Below are 19,418 nucleotides of genomic sequence, written 5' to 3' on the forward strand. Positions count from 1 at the left end.
TATATAATATATTAATATTTTATAATATATATATATATATATATATGTATATATATATTGTAAAATATTATCTGTCATTATGATTATTCATGTAAACTAAGAGAAATAAACCTGTTTTATTCATATGAAAGTAAGTCAACAGTTCAGTAGAGTTGTAAGGACCTTGGAAAGTTTTAAATTCAATTCAATTCAATTCAATTCAGTTTATTTTTAAATAAGTTGTCTGTAAACAAATTACACACTGAACACTGAAAACGGAGCAGTGAGTGAATGTCACGACTTCAGCGCTGGCTGTCAGCAAATATCTGACACCTGAGCAAGTCAACGCCAACAAACTTTTATGACGTGGATCTTGGATACTTGGGAAGATACTACAGACGGTCAGATAGGAAAGGAAGGTTGCACAATAGTAGCTAGGAAAAGACTTGTGCGTTCTGTCCGTCTTCAAACCAAGACCAGTATAAAGTGACAAAGATGTGTCTTCTTTGCAAAACAACTGAATTGTAAAGTATAATGGTAAAAACCCACAAACAGGTTATGAGACAGAAGTAATATGGGCTATCAGGAATTCTTATACGGTTGACTTTTTCAGACAGTACTTTTTTAGTTTCTAATGTAATGGCTCATTTTGTTTGTTTTTTGTTTACCCTCCCACCACTAGGGGGCATAGGGCCACTGTCAATTAAGAGAGGCTAAGATAATCAAGAGGAACACTAAGGCCAGGTGTTGCTAGACTGGCAGGAGCATACAGTTTTTTTGTTCACATTAAAACCTGGACATTGCATCCATTTATTGCACGTGTCGAAACTAAACCTTCAAGCAACCATAGTGACCTTTTTTTTTTTTATAGGCAACGGGGTCACTACAGCTTATATTATAAGGTTAGGGATGAATTAAATCAATAAATCCTATTCCAGTTGTCTCGCCAATACGAGTCATTTTGCTTTCAATGACAAAAGCATTACAAACTTTACTTAATTTCTTTCAAAGCAGTGTTTTCCCTACCATTGTATCAGGGTGGCGGCCCACCCCCCTGAAATCATCCTCCCCCCACCCCCCTGTAATTTTCTCTATAACGTTAACACTTCTCCTCGGAGTTCCGCCCCCAATGCGCACTCCCACCAGCCGGCAGAGGTCGTTGAATATGTCGCGTGAAAAGCAAACTATCTGCGTGGTGGAAACGAGACAAGTCGCTCTCCTGCAAGTAGAACACGGAGTAGCTCTCCTGTTCCGGGTTCAAGAGCAAAACATACTTTTCACAATGGGATTTACTGCTTTAAGCTATCACTATTTTAAGCCGTCAGCCATCACTTTTAAAGCCTATAGTTCATGTATTTGCAGGTCAAGACAAACATCCGCAACAGGCTTTAAGGAGACCATCTTGCAGCCTGTCTGCAGATCTCAATAAATGGCTTCTGAAAATTTCAAAAGCCCTGAAAAATACACTGCAGTGACATAACGTGCACACTTTGTAGTTGTCATTAAAAGAAATGAACACCATGTTTCCTTTAAAGTGTTTGTGTTGCTCGGTCGGTCCCCCCCCCCCCGAAGCTGTAAACCTAGGGGAAACATTGCAAAGGTGCCGTTTCCAGAGGCACACACATACAGCGAGACAGGGTGTTATCGCCTATGTGGAGATTAGTAATTATTAAAACCATGGGAATGATCCAGGAGTCCATCTCAGAGTCAAGCGCCCCAGAATCCATCGTCACAAATTCAAAACTGTAATATGTGCTTAAATGTGCTCGTTGGATGACAAGCAAAAAAGCTTTAAAAAAAAGAAAACCCATCAGGACATGATGAATTACACTCCAACATTAACAGTGGATTATAATGACATCGATATATATAACCAGGCTACAGGAGGTGTAAATGGGAGATATATTTGCATAATAATATTTTTTATGTATCAGTAATAAAGCCATTTATTTTAGTTAATGGCACCTTTGAAGAATACATTACTTTCAGTAATTATACATTTTTTCTTCTCTGCTCCTTTTTATTAAATGTTCTTCTTATGTTGCATGTATGTCAGTACATTGATAAAGAAATGTAATAATGTAATGTAAATAGTGTGAAATACGAATAAAAGGTTGCTCCCAAAAAGAGAATTATTTCATAATAGCATCAGTTAAGTATTAGCTTAAAAATCAGAGGCCAAGATAAAAACATATATTCTGCATTTTTCTTTAAAGCAAAATGGGGCAACTGACAGAGTGAAAGGTTCCAAAAGATACTTTATAAAAATCACTGCTAGGGTGAGGTGTTTTGCTGGATTATCACATCCTTCACGTATCAAAGAAATGCACATTTCTCTTATTAGAGAAATGGACCGCCTAAACACAGCTCAGGTTTTATAGGAGAGTTATAAGCGACACTATCGACAGAATTTTACAGACACTGTTGATGCCACATGTAAGAAAGTATATCTATTTCTCCCTAAAATTACAGTTTGGAGTCATTTTCTGACAAAGAAAAATTTGTTTTTTGTATCTCAATCTGGTGCAGTAATCCAGCTGTGGGAAATAAAAGCGAGTTGGCTGGGTTTGTTATAGCAGCTGGGGAAATTGTAGATCGCTAACAAAAAACGTTAGATGCTCTGTGTTATGCTGCTGCATTGGTGTTTCTACAGACTCTGAATTGAGTTGATGCCTTTTGGACGACGCTGCAGGACACATCTGGTAAATAAAAATAACGGCTTTTGTATCATGAAAAAAAAAAAAAGAGATATCAAACGTGCTTTAACTCAACACCAACCAAACAGAGCTCAGGGTCACGTATGCAAGACCAGGGCCCTATTTCTCATACGTGGCTCAACTAAGTCGATCAAATGTCCTATTAGCCAGCTAAAATTAACAAGATGATTGACATTAGGCTATCCCGGTTTCTCAAAGGCTGATCCGCACTCAAACCATCTCGTTAATTTGAGCCAGACGTCAGTTCACAGGATAATTGCGCGTGCCCGTCCGACTTCAAAAAGGGTGAAGTGTCGATCACCGAACCATGATTTTCTAACAGCACAAAGGCAAATAAACTCCCCGCTGAGGAGCAGGAGATGATCATGAACGTATGAGGAATTCCAGACACATACATATATACATACACATACATTATATATATACACACAAACACACACACATAACATCACCCGTAGGCTCACACAGCTCGGTAACTTTCACCGACTAAGTCTAGATAAATGGCTGAAAATCCTCTTTATTCGCATCCATTCGTCTGTGCATTGACTTTCATGGTATCTACTCGCAACGCAGCATCAGTGTTGGGGAAAATGTAACGGCTAATTTGAAGTGCCACATTCTTTAAATGTGCCTGCTGGCAGTCGGTTTAATGGTATGCATCATCCAATGAGATCTAAAATTACTATCTCAACTCTTTCAGAACAAGTAGATAATATATATATGTGTATATTCATGTATGTGGTGATGACCATATATGTATAACTTGTATTGCATTTACACAGACATGGCCAGGTAACGTAATTAACACATCCATAAGTTTCTTAAGCGCTACATAAACTTTACGAACATACAGCGGCTTTCCCGATGTTCTGCATCGCCGACACTGTACAACAATGTACCACAAGGCTCTGCATACAGTCTGTGAGACAGTCAATGCTGCAGCGTGTAGTGTTCAATGTACAGCTCGAGGTCTTTAATAAATGATTCCTTGTGGGCAGAATCGATAGCGCTCGTATAGGAAGTCTCCATCACGTGATAACGGATCTTGGCGATCTCGATCTCGAGCTGCCACTTTCTTCAGGGGGCGTGGCCAGATTATACAGCTACACTGAATGAGCCTGCGCTGGAGCAGGTTCAAATTTTTGGATGTGTTGCTATGGTGATTTTGCCAAACTTGGTTCAAGGAACCGAAAACCCTGATTTATGTAATCTCATTCGGAAAATTATCCCACTAACCACGTTAGCCAGGTACGAGAAATAGGGCCCAGATGAGCTTTTTTCCATCTGAAGATTGTAATGATTGCATATGTCTGTCTCTGTGTACGGCACCAGTAAAGGCTAACCTGTTTGGTTATTTGCCTTTGCGCACTTAAAGTGTCGTACCTGTAATATTACCAGTGGCCTGAAGCGTGAGCCCGGGTTTGAATAGAATAATGTATGATTTTTGTTATTATTATTATTATTATTTACCATTGGGTATAAAATGTGACGAAAGGGGGAGTTAGACGCAAGAGGTTTTTCGGGAGAGCGCACAGACAGGTGGCGGTTTGCGTTTAGTGGACTCAGGACGGCGTGTTATTTCGAGTGATTGCTTCGCTGTGGATCTGTATGAAACGGTGGATTACAAGTAGAAGACTGCGCCGGAATATGGCACCCTGGGACCACCAGCTAAACGGACTGTGGTGAAGTAGCGCGGGGTAAAAGAAACGCGGCGCCTCGCCACGTTTCCACCTGTCTTGAACTTTGTTTGCCGGCTTTTGGGGGGTTGTTTTGTTATTAACTTTCTTTTGGGGACATTAAGAGACTTCAGGACTGTGGGGATCCAGGGATAGAATTATGCTTTGGGAGCACAATGATTGTTACAATCTCTGATGATACACTGTTATTCCTTGAATATTTACCAAAGTGCACCGACACATATTGTCAGCCTTTCAATGAATTAGACCAAAAACCTATAAAGGACATGAACAGGAAACATCAAAAGTCAGAGAGTTGTAAGAGATTGGCTTGTATAGCGACAATACCCTGAAATATGTTACGGAATACGGAGCCTTTTAATATTACTTAATTACATTCTTTGTGGAATTATTTGTTTTAATGTTTTGCTCAAAACACACACAAACTCACCACACTGATGTCTATATTTGGAGACTCCACTGATCCGCCCACTCTGAGCTCCATGGATTTCATGGTCCTTAGAGCTATCTGTGTCACACACACACACACAAAGTAATACACACGCACACACACAGTCGTAACAAGAAAATGACGAGGCCTCTCTCCTCTCCCTCCGTCTTTCTACCTCTCACCCACCTCAACTCTGGTGTCAAACTTGATGACACAGTCGGGGCTGAAGTGGAGCTTGAGAGTGGCCTGACCCCCAGTCGGCACCACACCCTCAGGTGGACTCACCACCAAGCCTGGCAGAGGATACACATCTAGAACCTGCAACATCAACACAAAACAGAAAGAGAGAAGGACTGGTTATTTGTTGTCTTCTTTGCTAAGTATCTGTGCAAAAAACAGTATTGTTTATGTGAAGGCACCTGAAAGTAGGCGTGGTTCTTTCCAGTGTTGTGTAAGACTGCAGTTCTGACAGAGGGCATGTTGAGAGGCACTGATCCAAACGTGACCTTTTTCTCTGCCAGCTGGACGCTGGTGGAGCCAACCTGAGAGGACAGAGAGAGAAATGGAAAATGCATCGTTTCTGCAGTTGTAATTGACATGTGTAGTTCAGCCACTCTCCCTTAACCTGCCTTGTCTAATTCTACCCCAGTCAGTGACTTCCAGGGCCAGAGTTCTGGTCTACTGAAGCACAGAGGAGAAGTCGATATCTGCCTCTTGGATGGATTTGGGCTATGATTATTGAACGTTGATTTGGGCTATGATTATTGAACGTTGATTAAAAAAGAAGGAACAAAAAGATAATTTATTTAATTTCATTCATCATTGAAGTTTTAAATTGTTGAAAGATTTTGGCAATCAACCCAAATAACAGCTGTCTTGAGCCATCTCAAGGTGACATCACATCACTTATGATGCTTAACTCATCCCAGAGAGTTGTAAGTAAAATGCATCAATCTGGTGTACATTGAGCTAAAGATAAAAAAGTTTGTGCTCTTGAACAAATGTAATTTAACATGGAATATTGTACATGATATCTCTCCATCTTTCCATGCCTTCCTCCTTTGTCTCTCTTGGCGTCATCCATGACATCTTTGTTATGGAAAATACATCTCATCAATAAACACTGAGCTGAACAAACGATTACATCAATAAATTACAAACATACTTTTTACTATCTGACACTTACTTAAACAGAATGTATGTATTTATTTGTCAAACTTTATGAAAATGTGAGTCAGCATTTTCAAGATTCACCAAACCTTAACCTGAAATCACTTGGCTTGTCTAGATTTGGAATAGAGACAAAGCGTAATAGTTGCTGAAAACATAGTGGGCATGCAGTGTTGTTTTGACCCAGATCCCACATACCCCACCCCTTCATACTTAACTGGTCAAATCAAAAAGTTGTTAATACAAAGTAATCTTTCCTATTTTAAGGCCAGACCTTAGCAACACAGTGCAGGCGTTGTGTGTTGCCGTTGTGGACACAGAGGTCAAAGTCTCCTTCAGAAGGGGAGGTGAAGGAGGGATGCCACACTATCTCGCAGTCCAATTCCCTGTATGGCTCCACGGAACCTGGTGCGGGAGGGTGTACATTTGATGTATTAGCCCCAATTCAAATAAACACTCAAATCAAGCTGCAGTCTGAGCACCTGTAGCTGGTCGAATGGAGAAAAGGATGCCGCTCTCTGTGACTAATGGCCTCCATGTAAATTCTGCGGTGTGATTACGCTGGTTCCGAAGGGTAACAAAGCTCCTGTATCCTGATTGGGCAAGCCACATGTGGTTGGGGCGCAGCACCAGCAGGTCGGTGGACAGCTCCAGGGCCAAGGGGACGACCTGGGCCTGGATCAGAATCTGACCAGGGTGTCGCTGGTTCACAGAGAAGGATAGCAGTCTGGGGGAAAGAAGTGTGTTTGAATTGCACTATAACTACAATAATTGAGTCACATGGAATGAAAGTGTGTGCGCGCTGCTTCCTCCACCAACCTGTAGAAGTGACCCAGCTTGCTGCTCTGAAATGTCAGCGGCAGGGTGTTGAAGGAGTGGGGTGGCAGAACGTGGGAGAGCGGTGAGGAGCCCTGTAGCTCAGGGCACTCTACCTCCAGCTGCACCCAGACGAACACTGACAGATGATTGACCAGCTCCAGCTTCTGAACACACACTGAATGCACACACACCTCGCCAAAATCCACCGACAATGGAGCTGATGAGGAAATAGTGACATTTTCTTGACCTTTTTCAACATTAAAAAACATTTCTCTTCCCTTTGGTATTCATTAATAACTTGTAAATGATTTGATATGTTGCCTATCAAGAATAACACATAACACACACTACTACTTAATATACAGATTGTACACACACTGTGATTAGAATAGAAGCCATGACTGTCCCCTTCTGAATTGAATCTCTAACCTATGACAACTTGGTAGAGCTCATGAGCTGTCAGAGTCCTCTTGCAGTCTGCCGCCTCCTGGCTGGTGCAGGGAACTGCACTCATTACCTGCAGAGAATGCAAGAGATTGAGACGGCTAAAAAAAAAAAACTTTCCCCTGAATTTTGCATTTAAATTCCTTCAGTGTTAAATAGTTAACCTCTTGACCACATTTGATCTAACCTGACTGTTAACCTGCCGGTTGATGGACGTCATGTCTTTGGGGCAGCAACATTTGGCTGCTGGAGAAGTAGATCTGTAATTCGGATTGGTCTCTGAGATCTTACTGCTCTCCAGGTCACTAATGTTGAGCATAGGTGGAACGAGCCCATGAAAAGGAACCATCCCGATATCCACGTCGTCCTCAACGTCGTCCTGCTGTCTAACATGCAACAACAAAGATCCAACGGCACCATTCACTGTCCAACTATATGAAAGAAAAGCTTGAGATGGGCCTTTAGAATTCACTAGAGAGCCTACCTCTCATTGGTCTTCTGCAGGCGAGTTCTTCTGAGCTGTTCGATAAAATCCGCATAAATCTGTCGGTGCCTCTGCCTCTGCTCCTCCTCTTCCTCAGTGAAAGCATAGCTGGTGTCCACGTAGCAATAGCGGCGTACACCCGTGAAGATGGTCCTGAACAAGATTAAGGAAGGAATCCTTCAGTGTGGAATCTTTAAACTGGGATCATTTTAACAACAATAAAATTTAAATTTCTTTAAACTGGGGTCATTTTAACAACAATAAAAGAAACATTTATTGTAGCATTTACTGCATTTAAAATCTAGTAACAAAACTTTTGGGAAAATGTTAATGTTGCTTTCTTTTGATTGTTTCAAACCCATGTTGGTGAACGATATAGAGCAAGTGTGCTTCTTTAACCTCTACCTATACTGTCTGTGTGAGGCAGGCCTGATGCTCGTGGCGCGGTCATTAGGAAAAGCCAAGAACTCCTCGCCCTCCGTCTTCGGACTCTTCTGCCTGCGATGTTCATGAAGCCGTGTTTGGTTGGCGCCGAGGACGGCAACGGGTGCCATCACGCGGCAGCGAGACAAATCAGTGGACCGAACGTGAGGCATGGATCTGGTTGTGTTGGTCACTGCTGGAGTGATGCCTGTAATGCAGGCAATTAGAGAAGGACGGGTGTCAAGATCATCTAAAGTTTGATGATGCTTTTCATATAGACATATTTTTCTCATTGTCACCAAATCCCATGAGAAGACAAAAAACAATTAATGTATATAGACACACACACACACACACACACAGTGTGTGTAACCAAAGTTTGATATATCTTCTTCCATAAAACTCCATTGTTGTCCCAAAACTATTAAAAACACACCAGTGAGCCACACTGTTCTTTCATTATGAATACACACACACACACACACACACACTGTAGTATATTTGGATCGGCTCACACACACCATCCTGCTGCCACAAATATTCATTAGAGCATGTAGATGCATGTAAATGTAGATTAATCCACAGCTGAAAACAGTTCCTTACACATTCACAATTTCCTCCTGTTTGAGCTAAAAACTAGTGGTCGGCTGTTTTAGGAAATGTCTGAGAAAAGTATTGAGAGAGACCCATTGTTGGTTTGGGTCTTTTTGTGGGATTTATCCTTCAATATTCACCAGGGTTCAGTTTAGCCATGGAGTGTATGGTCTCACTGCGGCACACAGCAGACAGGTTAAGAGTGATGGTGTCGAAGCGGCGAAGCTCCAGTCGAGTAACATCTTCAGTGGGGTTGCAACCCCTCTGAACAGCATGACCCAGGACATCTAGCTTCTGACACACCTGGAAGCTCCCTTGCTGCCGCGCAGTGAACGACAAAACTACATCCTGAGGAATGCAACAGAGAAAAGAACAAAGTTCCCACATTTGCTCCTTCGCTTAGATTTATCAATATATAACTGAATCAATCGCCATCCTTACCTGGCTTTGCCCAGGGGCAATTGTGCCAGCGGAGGGCTTGGTGGTGAAATGTGCTACTTTGCAGAAGCAGAAATTGACAGGAAGTTGAGGGCAGAGGTTCTGCAGCACGCACAACAGGTCTACGCGTTGGCCTGTCACACAGGTGAGGAAATCGAATTTCCGAGAGGGACTAGGCACCAGAGACACAGGCAGTCCAGAGCCTGTCACTGCCAGCTCCACACTGATGTTACCTAAAGAGGAAAAAAAAACATCAGTCACATATTGTACTTTAATCATCAGGTAATTCATCAATTAATTAAGTTACTTGACCTGACTGTCTGGCTGAAAACAGTATTCTGAGCACTTTGTGATGGGTTGTATTGGACTATAATATGCAATGCGACATGAGTGTGTGTTTGTCTTGAGTACCATTAGGCTGAGTGAAGCCATATCTGCTTCCCACCGACTCAAACAGCAGATAAAGACAGTAGTCCTGCCGTCTAGTTGAGTGGTCACGCTTCCTCTCGTCACTTGTGCTGAAAAATACATGGTACAACGTGGTGATGTTACAGTGGAGCCACGCACCCTGTGTACATCTGCTCCTTGTTAGTATAGTGGTGAGTATCCCCGCCTGTCACTGGAGACCGGGATTCAATTCCCCAACGGGGAGTATTTACATTTTCTCTTCCATTCATCAAAAGTCATTTTACATTCGCTACTTACCCACTCTCTTCTTTTGACAATTTTACTGTATAGCTATGTTATAAAACATTAGTACATTTACATTTCTAAGTAGCAGTAACATGTTATGGTCATTGGGTATGTCACACTCTTCTGCATTAAATTCCCAAACATATATTTTGGGGGTTTCAGGCACAATTTACCTCTTGCTCATGGGGCTAAAGCAGACTGCCACAGTGGTTTTGTCATACGGTCCCAGTTTACCCTGTTTGGGGATGCACACCAAGACATCATGGTTGACTGGGCTGCACCTCTCCATTCCCTCCAGCAGGGCACAGTCTGTGCTCTTCTGAAGATCTACACCCTACACAGCGATCACAGTCCAAGCCTTTGTTATATTCTCATATCATTACAACTGGCCTCCAACCTGTTTTCCAACCAAACTACCAACCTAGCTTTCTTTCCAAACTAATACCTTTAACAGCTATGTTTTGGCTCTCTATCAACCTGTCTGTATCTGAACTAAACATTTCCTTGATTGAACCCCACAACGATGCAGCTACAGCTACTTTCCCTGAGGGCATCACTCACCGCCTCGGTCCCAGCAGCAGTATACTGGAGAAAGCCAACCCATTCGCATGCCTGGGGAGCATTGTTTCTCAGAACCACATTCTCCACATGGGATGTCCCGAAGTATACAGGTCCAAACCACAGACAGGACAGTGGAGCCCCCTGTGAAATAGCAGAGTTTTGTTATGGGGGGCAATCAAGCCACGGCGTTTTAGCATTTATTCACCGACAAATAGACTAACCTGTACATACAATGCTACATTCACATCTGCAACGTTAACTCACTTAGTTACCTCCCGTGTTACACTGCACACAACCCAACCATGAAGAATGGTATACGGGTGGTGGAAGCAGACTGGCAAACAAAATCATGTTCATTTTGTAGTTTGAAGAAGACTAAACTTAAAACACTCAGTTGCCATATTTCCTAGCTCAGCTGCAAGTCAGACCATAGAGACAGATTAGCTCTGGTGCACTAGAATACTGAAGTATTCTAGTACACCAGATGTGTACCAGATGTACCAGATGCACAGCACGCGCCAACAATACAGCATCATAGAAAGTGGAGCGTCTGTATTTATGATGGCATTGATAATCACACAGTCTGGATTTCTAAATACCATATTATACAGTCCAAACTTAAGTAATATATGAATTCCACTTGGACCACTGAATTACCTGCAGGTCAAAAACCTCAAGACACTGGTCCACCACCTCCGCCTTTATACTGAGAACTACAGCAGAGTGATTCTGGAGTTTTAACCTGGGACAAAGCAACAAAAAAATGTATACTTTTGTAAAAATCTAAAATACTAAAATATGTGACTGAGCATTAAGTGTCCAATCCCTTCCATAAATGACATCTGTGTTCACAGTTATCTTGGACTATTGTTGTAAAGTCTTTCTTACAGTGCCTTCTCATCAATCTGCCTGGGTCTGTCTGTCCGCAGTTCCACTTTCAGGCATTGGGTGGCACCAGCTGCTACGACTCCACTGCAGGGTGAGATCGTAACTGAGGAGTCTCCATTGTACTGCACCTGAAACGCGCCTTAAATGCACACACACATTAATACATGAGCTTTAACAAATAGTGAATTTAGTCCGCAGTCTTAATAAATGACGAAATAGAGGACAGGTACCTACACTTGAGACAGTTCATGGGTTAACAAAGCACACATACTTACACATATATTATCACTGGCATGGTATTAAAAAAAACTCACAGCATTTAAGATCATTTAAATACCAGTTTACATAAACAAAACATGAGTTTGTAACAGTCATATAATCTGGAGGATTAACCTGTGCCAGAATAATTTCCATTTTACCCTTTTGAGTAGAATGTAATGTAGTGAAAAAGGGTTCCATTATTTATTTATTATGCAGTCCACCATGATGTCTTCATAAGGGAACATAAGTATGTGTGTATATATATATATATATATATATATATATATATATATATATATATATATATATATATATTGCATTTCAATCAGATTCTTATAATGTTGAATATTAGTGTATTAAATGAGGAAAGGGGGAGGTCGCAGTCTCAGTTCAGTAGCTTCAATCAGAGCATACGTATAGTCTTTTTTTGTTTCTTGTTTTCTTGAATCTGCTGTAAGAGCCTCTGACTGATATAGAACTTGTTCTAATTCAAAACGCAAACTGTATTTTAATTATTGTTCCACCGTCTACAGAGAAAAAAAAAAAAAAACTTATTTGGGCATATGTTTGCGTTATAAACTCTAATACATTGTGTATTATCTGAGCGTTTGGAAGTTTTCTCATTTTGGTGTCCCACAACTTTCTATCCAATTGCTTGATTTGAAAGATTTTAACCACTTTAATATCCATAAATTAAGTAGTAGTAGCTGCGGTGTCAGGCATTTAAAAAGTTTTCTGGTGATAGGCGTCATTCAGAGGAGTAGATACTACTTGAATTTGATGAGTCATGAGTCTTTGTTTGAGAAGATGAATATGTCATCACCACGTGAGCAACTGAGGATTCAGTATCTCCAAGCCAAGAGAGACCGGCTCAATTTACCTGGTGCTGATCCCTGATTGGTTACATGGTGATGTTTGCTGATCACCTGACTGCTTGCTGCAATGCACCCAAAGTCTAGTACTGAGCCCATTAGGAAGGAACAAGCCCTGGGGAACCTAGAGGAACATTTATAATATAATATACGTCAGAGTGTTGTGGAGATGAATGCGGACATCAATGAATGCCATAGGCAGTTTGTCTGGTACTTAATATATTGAATATATATCATGTGCTTATAACTTATGTGTAGCCTGCTCACCCCAGCAGAGGGATGTTGATGGTCTCTGCATTATCTACGTGAATCAGAAGGCAATCTCTGACCTCCTGCTCTTCCTCTGGAGTAAACTCAAGCAAACCGCTTACAGAGAGACCAGAAGCCACCACTGTGGCTGTGCTGGATGCTGTGAACTTGAACAACTTGCACGGCAAAAGCAGTAGAAGAAAAGAAAAGGCACCAATCAAATGTTTAGAAAAAACAGTACATTTAGATTAAAATAGCAAAACATAAAGAGACACATTTAGAGATATTATACATGTGCATCTTAATTTACAATCTAAGTGATAATACTGTATAGTTGGATAAGGAAGTGAGAGTTAATTATGGGACATCTTTAGAAACTCATAAAAATGAGAAAAAAAGGAGTACTTTGCTGGTAAAACAAATATTAAAACACATATTTGCCAAAGATGTTTTACACAATGTTACAATTAGAACATTCCCGGATAATAAAATAATCCATGATTAATGATAGATAATTAGATTGGTTGACATTATTGGATGTGGTCGTCTCATATCGAACCAACAAGGTCCATTTTTAGAGTAATTAAAGTTAGTTAGTTAGCTCAGTGAGTTAATGCTAACTAGCTAACATTAGCTTAATTTCTCGCACGAGGCGTTATCAAGCATTAAGCTAGCGTTAATGCCAAATCCTATTTAGCTTACATTGCGTCATAGGTATTCTTAAAATGTCATATAGCTTTGTTAGTTGATACAAAAAAACACCTCAGAAGTCCCTTTACCTTTAACGCTGGCTTGACCATCTGTATTTTCTTCGACAGTTTCCCAACGTTTGTTACCGTGACCATCTTCCTGTAGACCTGCCCGACAGTCGCGTCGTTGAACTCGATAACCGGAGGCTCAACTCGAACACAACTTCCGGCCATGATAGGACTTTCTAATTGCTACCGATTTAGACGCTACCGCATATATCGTTCTTCTCATTAAGGTAACAAGTTATCGTCGTCCAATGTTGTCGTTACCTGCTTCCTGACTCGCATACCGACAGTCAACTTTACTGTTGCTACCCAAACCTTAGACGGGAAAAGCTCAGGTGGTTTCTAGGCGACGGAGCGGCGCTCGTTTTAGAACCTTGGACATTCCGTGTGGCCGGTGCACCTTTTGACAATGTGACCCGTTATAGAACCAAAGCTTCGTGCTTATTAAGGAGGACTTTATTGTTCTTTACACCACGAGTGTCAATACATGGTATCATTATTCAAAAAGCTGATGAGTTTCCTAAAAATAATTTATTTCACAGTTTGTATCATTGGTGTGACGTTAACGCAGTCTAAAATCTCATCTTCTGGCCTTTACTCAACAAATGTTTACGTTGTGATTTTGGTTACTGCAAATATGATATAATAAAAGAGCATAACACGGGTTTCCTTTCGTTTTCGAACCAAAAAAAAAATACACGTTGTAAATCATAAACAGATCCAGAAATGAAGCTTAAAATATAAGTAAACAAATATTTGTACGACTAGAATAGTTTGCGATTTAATTTATAAGAACAAAAAAATATTTATTCATTACCATGTTACCAAAAATACAACTGGATATAGTTAGTCAAACTAACATCACATCAAAAATAATAGTCCTTGAAAAATAACTTTTCTTAAAGTATTAACATCACCCTTCGAAAGACAGGTTTCGGTTTCACTTTCATGCTTCAGAACAAAATAATCAATCCAGTTCAGTAATTTGCTCGGACATAACAGAATCGGGACTCTCCCATACTTCATCATCGTAAGTATAAGAGGTAGATCTGATTTCGTCTGTGCCCGTCAAACAGAGCCCGTCTTTCACAGTGGTCTCTTCAGCATTTTGGATGAAATGTCCTGTAACCGGCTCCGCGCTTGCTGCTGAGTCTGCAGGAGGAACCTGAGAAGGTTCTGAGCGCGTATGCAAATACTGGTCAACGAGAACAGCATTACCTGTTTCTAACTCCTCCAAATAAATAACTTCTGCTGAACTTCTCTGTGCACCAACCAGAGAGGGAAACCAAGACGTGGCTTTATCCGACGACCTTTCCGGCCTCCCTGCTCGCTCTCCGGCTGAGATCGCTGGTGGGACTTTATCCTTTACCCCCCTCTGGTCCTCAGGTCTGCTCTCCAGGCCAAAGAAGTTGTTTCGGACAACGTAGCGCACACACTGTAGGAGGACATTCCTCTCGTGGCGGATATCTGGGGCCAGTAACTAAACAGAGTGAAAGAAAATAGAGATGCTGCATTATCTAGATCTACATTTAATAAATACCATTTTATTAACTAAATTTAAAATCCTGTCAAATATGCTTGTATAATAATACCATCTCGAGTAGAGTGGGACGTGTCGTCTGCAGTGTATCTTGGTATCCTCCTCTACCGCCCCTTCTCCCTCTGCCTCCTCGTCCTCTTCCTCTTCTGTCGTTAGGAGTATGAAGGGCCTCTGTAACCTGTGAAGAGGTTTCCGGGCCCCCCGAGGGTCCTCTGTTCTGAGACTTTTGTAGTATTGTGTTTAGAAAAGCCTGGTTTTCTTGCACAAGGTCTTTGGCTCTATGGATAGGGGTGGCTGAAACAAAAGTAGCATGATAGATTTTTTTCCCTGTTACATGTTTTAATCCCAATCTTTATTTTTAATGAAACAGAATGAAAACAACATAGCTATAATATAGTCTTTTTGGGGGTTGAATTAAATTACTTTTTTCATTATCTGGGGTTCAGATGAATAGTTATGACAAACATTTATCACTGCAATTTATATAGAGGTCTAATAAGTTTAATTTCCACATTTACAAACGTTTCCAGACTTGGAAGTCATTGCATTGTCTTCTCCATACTTTATAAGATTTTCCAAACACATGAAGGAATGCTGTGATTTAATTAAAAACCTGAAACAAAGTCACCTCTCCACTTACTATGATTGAAAAGTGCTGTATACCTATTCTTACTGACACATTCCTGTGCTATAGTAAAAGGTATAATTACATTACATTATATTTATTTAACAGATGCTTTTATTTAAGTGCATCAACTTCCTCAAATATGGTGATGGTTTTCAAGTGCTTCATTCGGACAGCATAGAGTTCTGCAGGAATGAGTCCTAAAAGCTTTGCACACAGATTTCTTTAATGGGTTTTTGGTTACAGGCCTGAAATAAGGTATGTTGTCAACACACGCAACGTTCTGTTCTATGACATAAAATAGTAAAAAGTAATAGTAAATACACCAATCGTGATTTTAGAAGATTGTATGTGTAGCCTTGAAGTCATGTGGCCATGGTGGAGTGTGTTTATACCCTAACAGTAGCTCTTTACTTTACTAAAATAATCATAAAAGTGGTCTTTATTTGTGAAGATTATGTTGCTGTACAAAAAGTGAATGTCACATATACTTGTGACTTAAAATACGGATTTATCACTACAGGTGATTCTTACGCGCCCGCTCTGCATAATATGTCGATAATTCAGCGTAACGGTGGGTTGTATTTTTTATGTACTTTATATTTGTTTTTATGCCGGTCTTATCATATTATTTCGCCTTGAAGGCCGGTTCGTGAAAATATTGTCTTATACCAAACCGCCCCGGGGCGGGAAAAAAGTTGGGGACCGCTGTTCTATAGGAGACAGGTAAAGAGATTTTTTAAAAGTAGTCTTATGCGAAATTCAAAGAAAATCTACAATTGAGGAATAGCCTCCATCCTGCTCTCAACATGACAACAGCTAAGAGCCTAAAACAAAGCTGAGTTAACAGTGTTAACCAGGGGGGTATAGGGTATACTTAATAGATTATTTGGTTAATGGAATAACAGAATTAGCATCACAATCAGCTTTAGTGATGACAAATGTCTGTTGTGTATCTGAATATTGACTCAGAGTATGTTTTGTCATTGTCTCTTCGGCTCTTTTGGATGACCGAAATATTGATAAGTAATAGTCTCTTCCACAGCAGCTTGAGGACGGTGGCAAACTCACCTTCTGGTTCCTCATCACTTTCACTCATGGAGCCGTAGTTGGCCACCAGGGAGCCTAGAGCTGAGCTCATCTGTTTAGGAGCCACAACCAGGAAACCCGGCATGGACTCAGGGGCCAGCTCCTCTCGATCGGAATCTTGACGCAAATGAGAAACACATCAATTACCATTACAGTTGTGCCTTCTTCTACTGTGTAGACAGTATCAAACCAACCAAGACTTGAAAATAAAGGCGTGCAGACATATGTTAGGGGACTGTTTACAGTCTTGTTTGAATACTGGAGCAACATACACGTCCAATGAGTCACTCACCATGATCGCTGCTGGCCAGCGCTCCCAGTGGGTCCCAGTCCCTGCACGGCTGGGTGTGGGGCGGAGGTCTCTCTGTGGCACTGCTGTCCGATGGGTGAGGGTCCTGAGGGTGACGCCCATGGGACCCTCTGTTGCCACGGCCACGACCTCGACCCCGCCCTCTGCCTCTCATCCGCCTTCAAGTAAAATATTCAAAGTTTAGAGCGAAAATAAACTCTGAGTGAGTCAGACATACTCTTGTTTGTTAGCAATAAAATAAAGAAAGAAAGAAAGATGCATTTGTAGATTTACCCAAACTGAGCCGTCTCCAGAACGGCTCCTGTCTCCTCCCGCACCTCCATCACTTTTTTCTTCTTGTCCATATTCTGAAGTGTTGGATAGTTTCTGGAAGGTCAAATATGTATTATTACGTTTTGCTGATCAGAATAGACATCTATGTATAAACACAATGTAGAAAATCTGGATCATCTCATGAGAGAATGCAATTAATAGTTCAAAGATAAATTAGAACGGTAATAGAATTAAGAATACTGACTTGCGCCTCGCCTCTCTCCATTTCGTAATCTCGTCCAGTGTGTCCAGCTTGATCCTTTTAGCGCCCGGTGCATGGTTCTGCAGTCAGGACAATAAAAAGACTGATATTAACAAAAAAGTAAAATACTGAGACGTTTCAGAAACACAGTGAATTGTTTTACTTACGTTTTTCCAGTGGATGGTGACTAGCTTTTCATGAGCCATGAAGCTGCAGTCTGGCACAGAACACTACAAAAGAGATTTGACAATAGAAATGATTACTTCCATAAATGAAAATAAGCCATCTGTACTTCTATTATAGATTTTTTTTTAAATATTGACTGACCGTGACGTGTTGAGAAACATGCTCTTCGTACTTCTCCTGGTGTTTGAAGCCGCGGTCACACGTGTCGCAAAAATGGGAGTACTCGGGTTCCTTCTTGTTTTTCTGCTGTAGATTACAGACAGAAGATCAGCTGTGGCTGTAAAGGTACTGCTGTTGTTTGATAAACAATGATGAAAGGGGATAGGTACCTTTTTCCCTTGATTGTTGGGGGCTCCATAACTCTGTCTCCCACCTCTGTGCCATTCGCGACCAAAGTTTTGACCTGGAGACAGAACTGAAGAAGTTAGAGGCAAGACGACATAGCACAAACAAAAACGCATCATCCCTTCATTCTTAATAATATTTTATTAGTCCTGGTCTCTGTGGCTCTGAGGGCACTTTGTCTGAGAAACAGCCCTGATTGTAGGTTTTTTAACACAAAATCGCGTTAATACTTTCCTAACAGTGTTTTAAAAGATTGGCTTGTCTAAAAAAAAAATTAAAAAACATTACTATTATGGTCATAATTCCTCAGTTAGATTACTTCCACAACACGTGCAGTCGTATGACTAACAGAGACATCAATCACACCACAGTATGGTTTTGCTGACACCAAGACTTAATCATTACCTTCCTTTTCGGATTTGATCTATATTCATAGACTACTCACCGTGTGGACGTTTCTGTCCAAACTCTGCCGTTGTCCCGTGGTGCCATCCCGCCTGGCCGCTGTAGTCCCTGGGGGGCTCGGAGGACGTCTCGCCCCAGCTCCACATGCCGGGGTGGAAGCTGCTCGCGTGCGGCTTCTGCTGAAAATGTTGGATGGTATTTGGAGGCGGACAGCCGAAGTCTGGTGGAGGATAGTGTCCCTGCTCATTCATACTTCGCGCCCTAGTTCTTTCTTCACGTCGACAGTGAAGTGTATTTGAAGTAAATGTTGGTTACTCGCCACGCAGCTCTCACATGTGCATGTTTTTGCTCGAGTTTACGCATACGTTCGTCACTTCCGCGAGAGCAGGAAGTGCATCAAACATATGAACGCAACAATATATATATATATATGAATGTCACCCAGTAGCTATGGAAGTTGTGTTGAAGCTGAACATGCCATGCTCCACTGCAACGATATTTCAGTTTTAGGTTTTACTAAAAGTATTATTTCCTCATGCAAACATTTCTCGCGAGATTTGACTCGAACGTCATCTTCATGGCTTGCCAGGTTGTGGGGGAAAAAACTGGAATTTATTTAGAATTATTGTACATAATTGTACATAAAGCAACCCGATATGTTGGGAAAAACTAAAATACTTCCAGTTAATGACTTAAATTAGGTGGTACTTGGTTTTCCAATAGCCAACTCACAGTTTATTTTTGTTTTACTTTTGCGTTAACTATTCAATGAAACACATAATTATTAATAACGCAGTACGTTGATATGTCCTATTCATGAAAATCAATGTTCCATAGAGGTTAATTTTTTTATTTTTTTAAATCAAACATAACATCGCAAACCATTCATGATATCGGGTGATATTGAGGGAGCGGATCTGGCAACCCAGT

At 41.0% G+C, this 19,418-nt stretch overlaps 2 protein-coding genes across 3 annotated transcripts in view; both read right to left on the minus strand.

The window, feature by feature from the left end:
* LOC117746427 (cilia- and flagella-associated protein 47-like) overlaps positions 1-13,769 on the minus strand; it is a 43,034-nt gene extending 29,265 nt beyond the window's left edge. The window contains exons 1-20 of the mRNA XM_034555550.1: positions 13,499-13,769; positions 12,738-12,895; positions 12,479-12,594; positions 11,338-11,476; positions 11,107-11,191; positions 10,450-10,590; positions 10,062-10,222; positions 9,607-9,713; positions 9,199-9,428; positions 8,898-9,105; positions 8,146-8,371; positions 7,741-7,893; positions 7,444-7,642; positions 7,242-7,329; positions 6,813-7,029; positions 6,476-6,720; positions 6,268-6,398; positions 5,243-5,365; positions 5,010-5,141; positions 4,824-4,901 (exon numbers count right to left, since the gene is read on the minus strand). Of these exons, the coding sequence (XP_034411441.1) occupies positions 4,824-4,901; positions 5,010-5,141; positions 5,243-5,365; positions 6,268-6,398; positions 6,476-6,720; positions 6,813-7,029; positions 7,242-7,329; positions 7,444-7,642; positions 7,741-7,893; positions 8,146-8,371; positions 8,898-9,105; positions 9,199-9,428; positions 9,607-9,713; positions 10,062-10,222; positions 10,450-10,590; positions 11,107-11,191; positions 11,338-11,476; positions 12,479-12,594; positions 12,738-12,895; positions 13,499-13,642 (3,081 nt within the window). The 5' untranslated portion in view covers positions 13,643-13,769. The remainder of the gene's footprint in view (positions 1-4,823; positions 4,902-5,009; positions 5,142-5,242; positions 5,366-6,267; positions 6,399-6,475; positions 6,721-6,812; positions 7,030-7,241; positions 7,330-7,443; positions 7,643-7,740; positions 7,894-8,145; positions 8,372-8,897; positions 9,106-9,198; positions 9,429-9,606; positions 9,714-10,061; positions 10,223-10,449; positions 10,591-11,106; positions 11,192-11,337; positions 11,477-12,478; positions 12,595-12,737; positions 12,896-13,498) is intronic.
* A 143-nt stretch (positions 13,770-13,912) lies between these two features.
* Positions 13,913-19,012, minus strand: nufip1 (nuclear FMR1 interacting protein 1). Of its 2 annotated transcripts, none has more exons than XM_034555487.1 (10): positions 18,529-19,012; positions 18,068-18,141; positions 17,880-17,984; positions 17,720-17,782; positions 17,556-17,632; positions 17,312-17,404; positions 17,021-17,196; positions 16,711-16,845; positions 15,067-15,308; positions 13,913-14,954 (listed from the first exon to the last, which is right to left on the minus strand). In XM_034555487.1, the coding sequence occupies exons 1-10, from the start codon at positions 18,737-18,739 to the stop codon at positions 14,442-14,444; spliced, it is 1,689 nt and encodes a 562-aa protein (XP_034411378.1). In that variant the 5' UTR covers positions 18,740-19,012; the 3' UTR covers positions 13,913-14,441. The 2 variants fall into 2 exon arrangements, with proteins under 2 accessions (XP_034411378.1, XP_034411387.1); XM_034555496.1 differs by having other exon boundaries at positions 17,880-17,981; positions 18,529-18,982.
* Between the last annotated feature and the right edge of the window lie 406 nt (positions 19,013-19,418).

Source organism: Cyclopterus lumpus, chromosome 2, assembly GCF_009769545.1.
Source record: "Cyclopterus lumpus isolate fCycLum1 chromosome 2, fCycLum1.pri, whole genome shotgun sequence".
NCBI classification, from domain to species: Eukaryota; Metazoa; Chordata; class Actinopteri; order Perciformes; family Cyclopteridae; genus Cyclopterus; species Cyclopterus lumpus.

Coding starts and splice junctions, on each gene's coding strand:
- nufip1 (XM_034555487.1), bottom strand. CDS start 18,739: ATGAATGAGCAGGGACACTATCCTCCACCAGACTTCGGCTGTCCGCCT. Junction 17,783..17,879: donor ATGTTTCTCAACACGTCACG/GTCAGTCAATAT, acceptor TCTCTTTTGTAG/TGTTCTGTGCCAGACTGCAG. Junction 15,309..16,710: donor AAGTGATGAGGAACCAGAAG/GTGAGTTTGCCA, acceptor CTTTTGTTTCAG/CCACCCCTATCCATAGAGCC.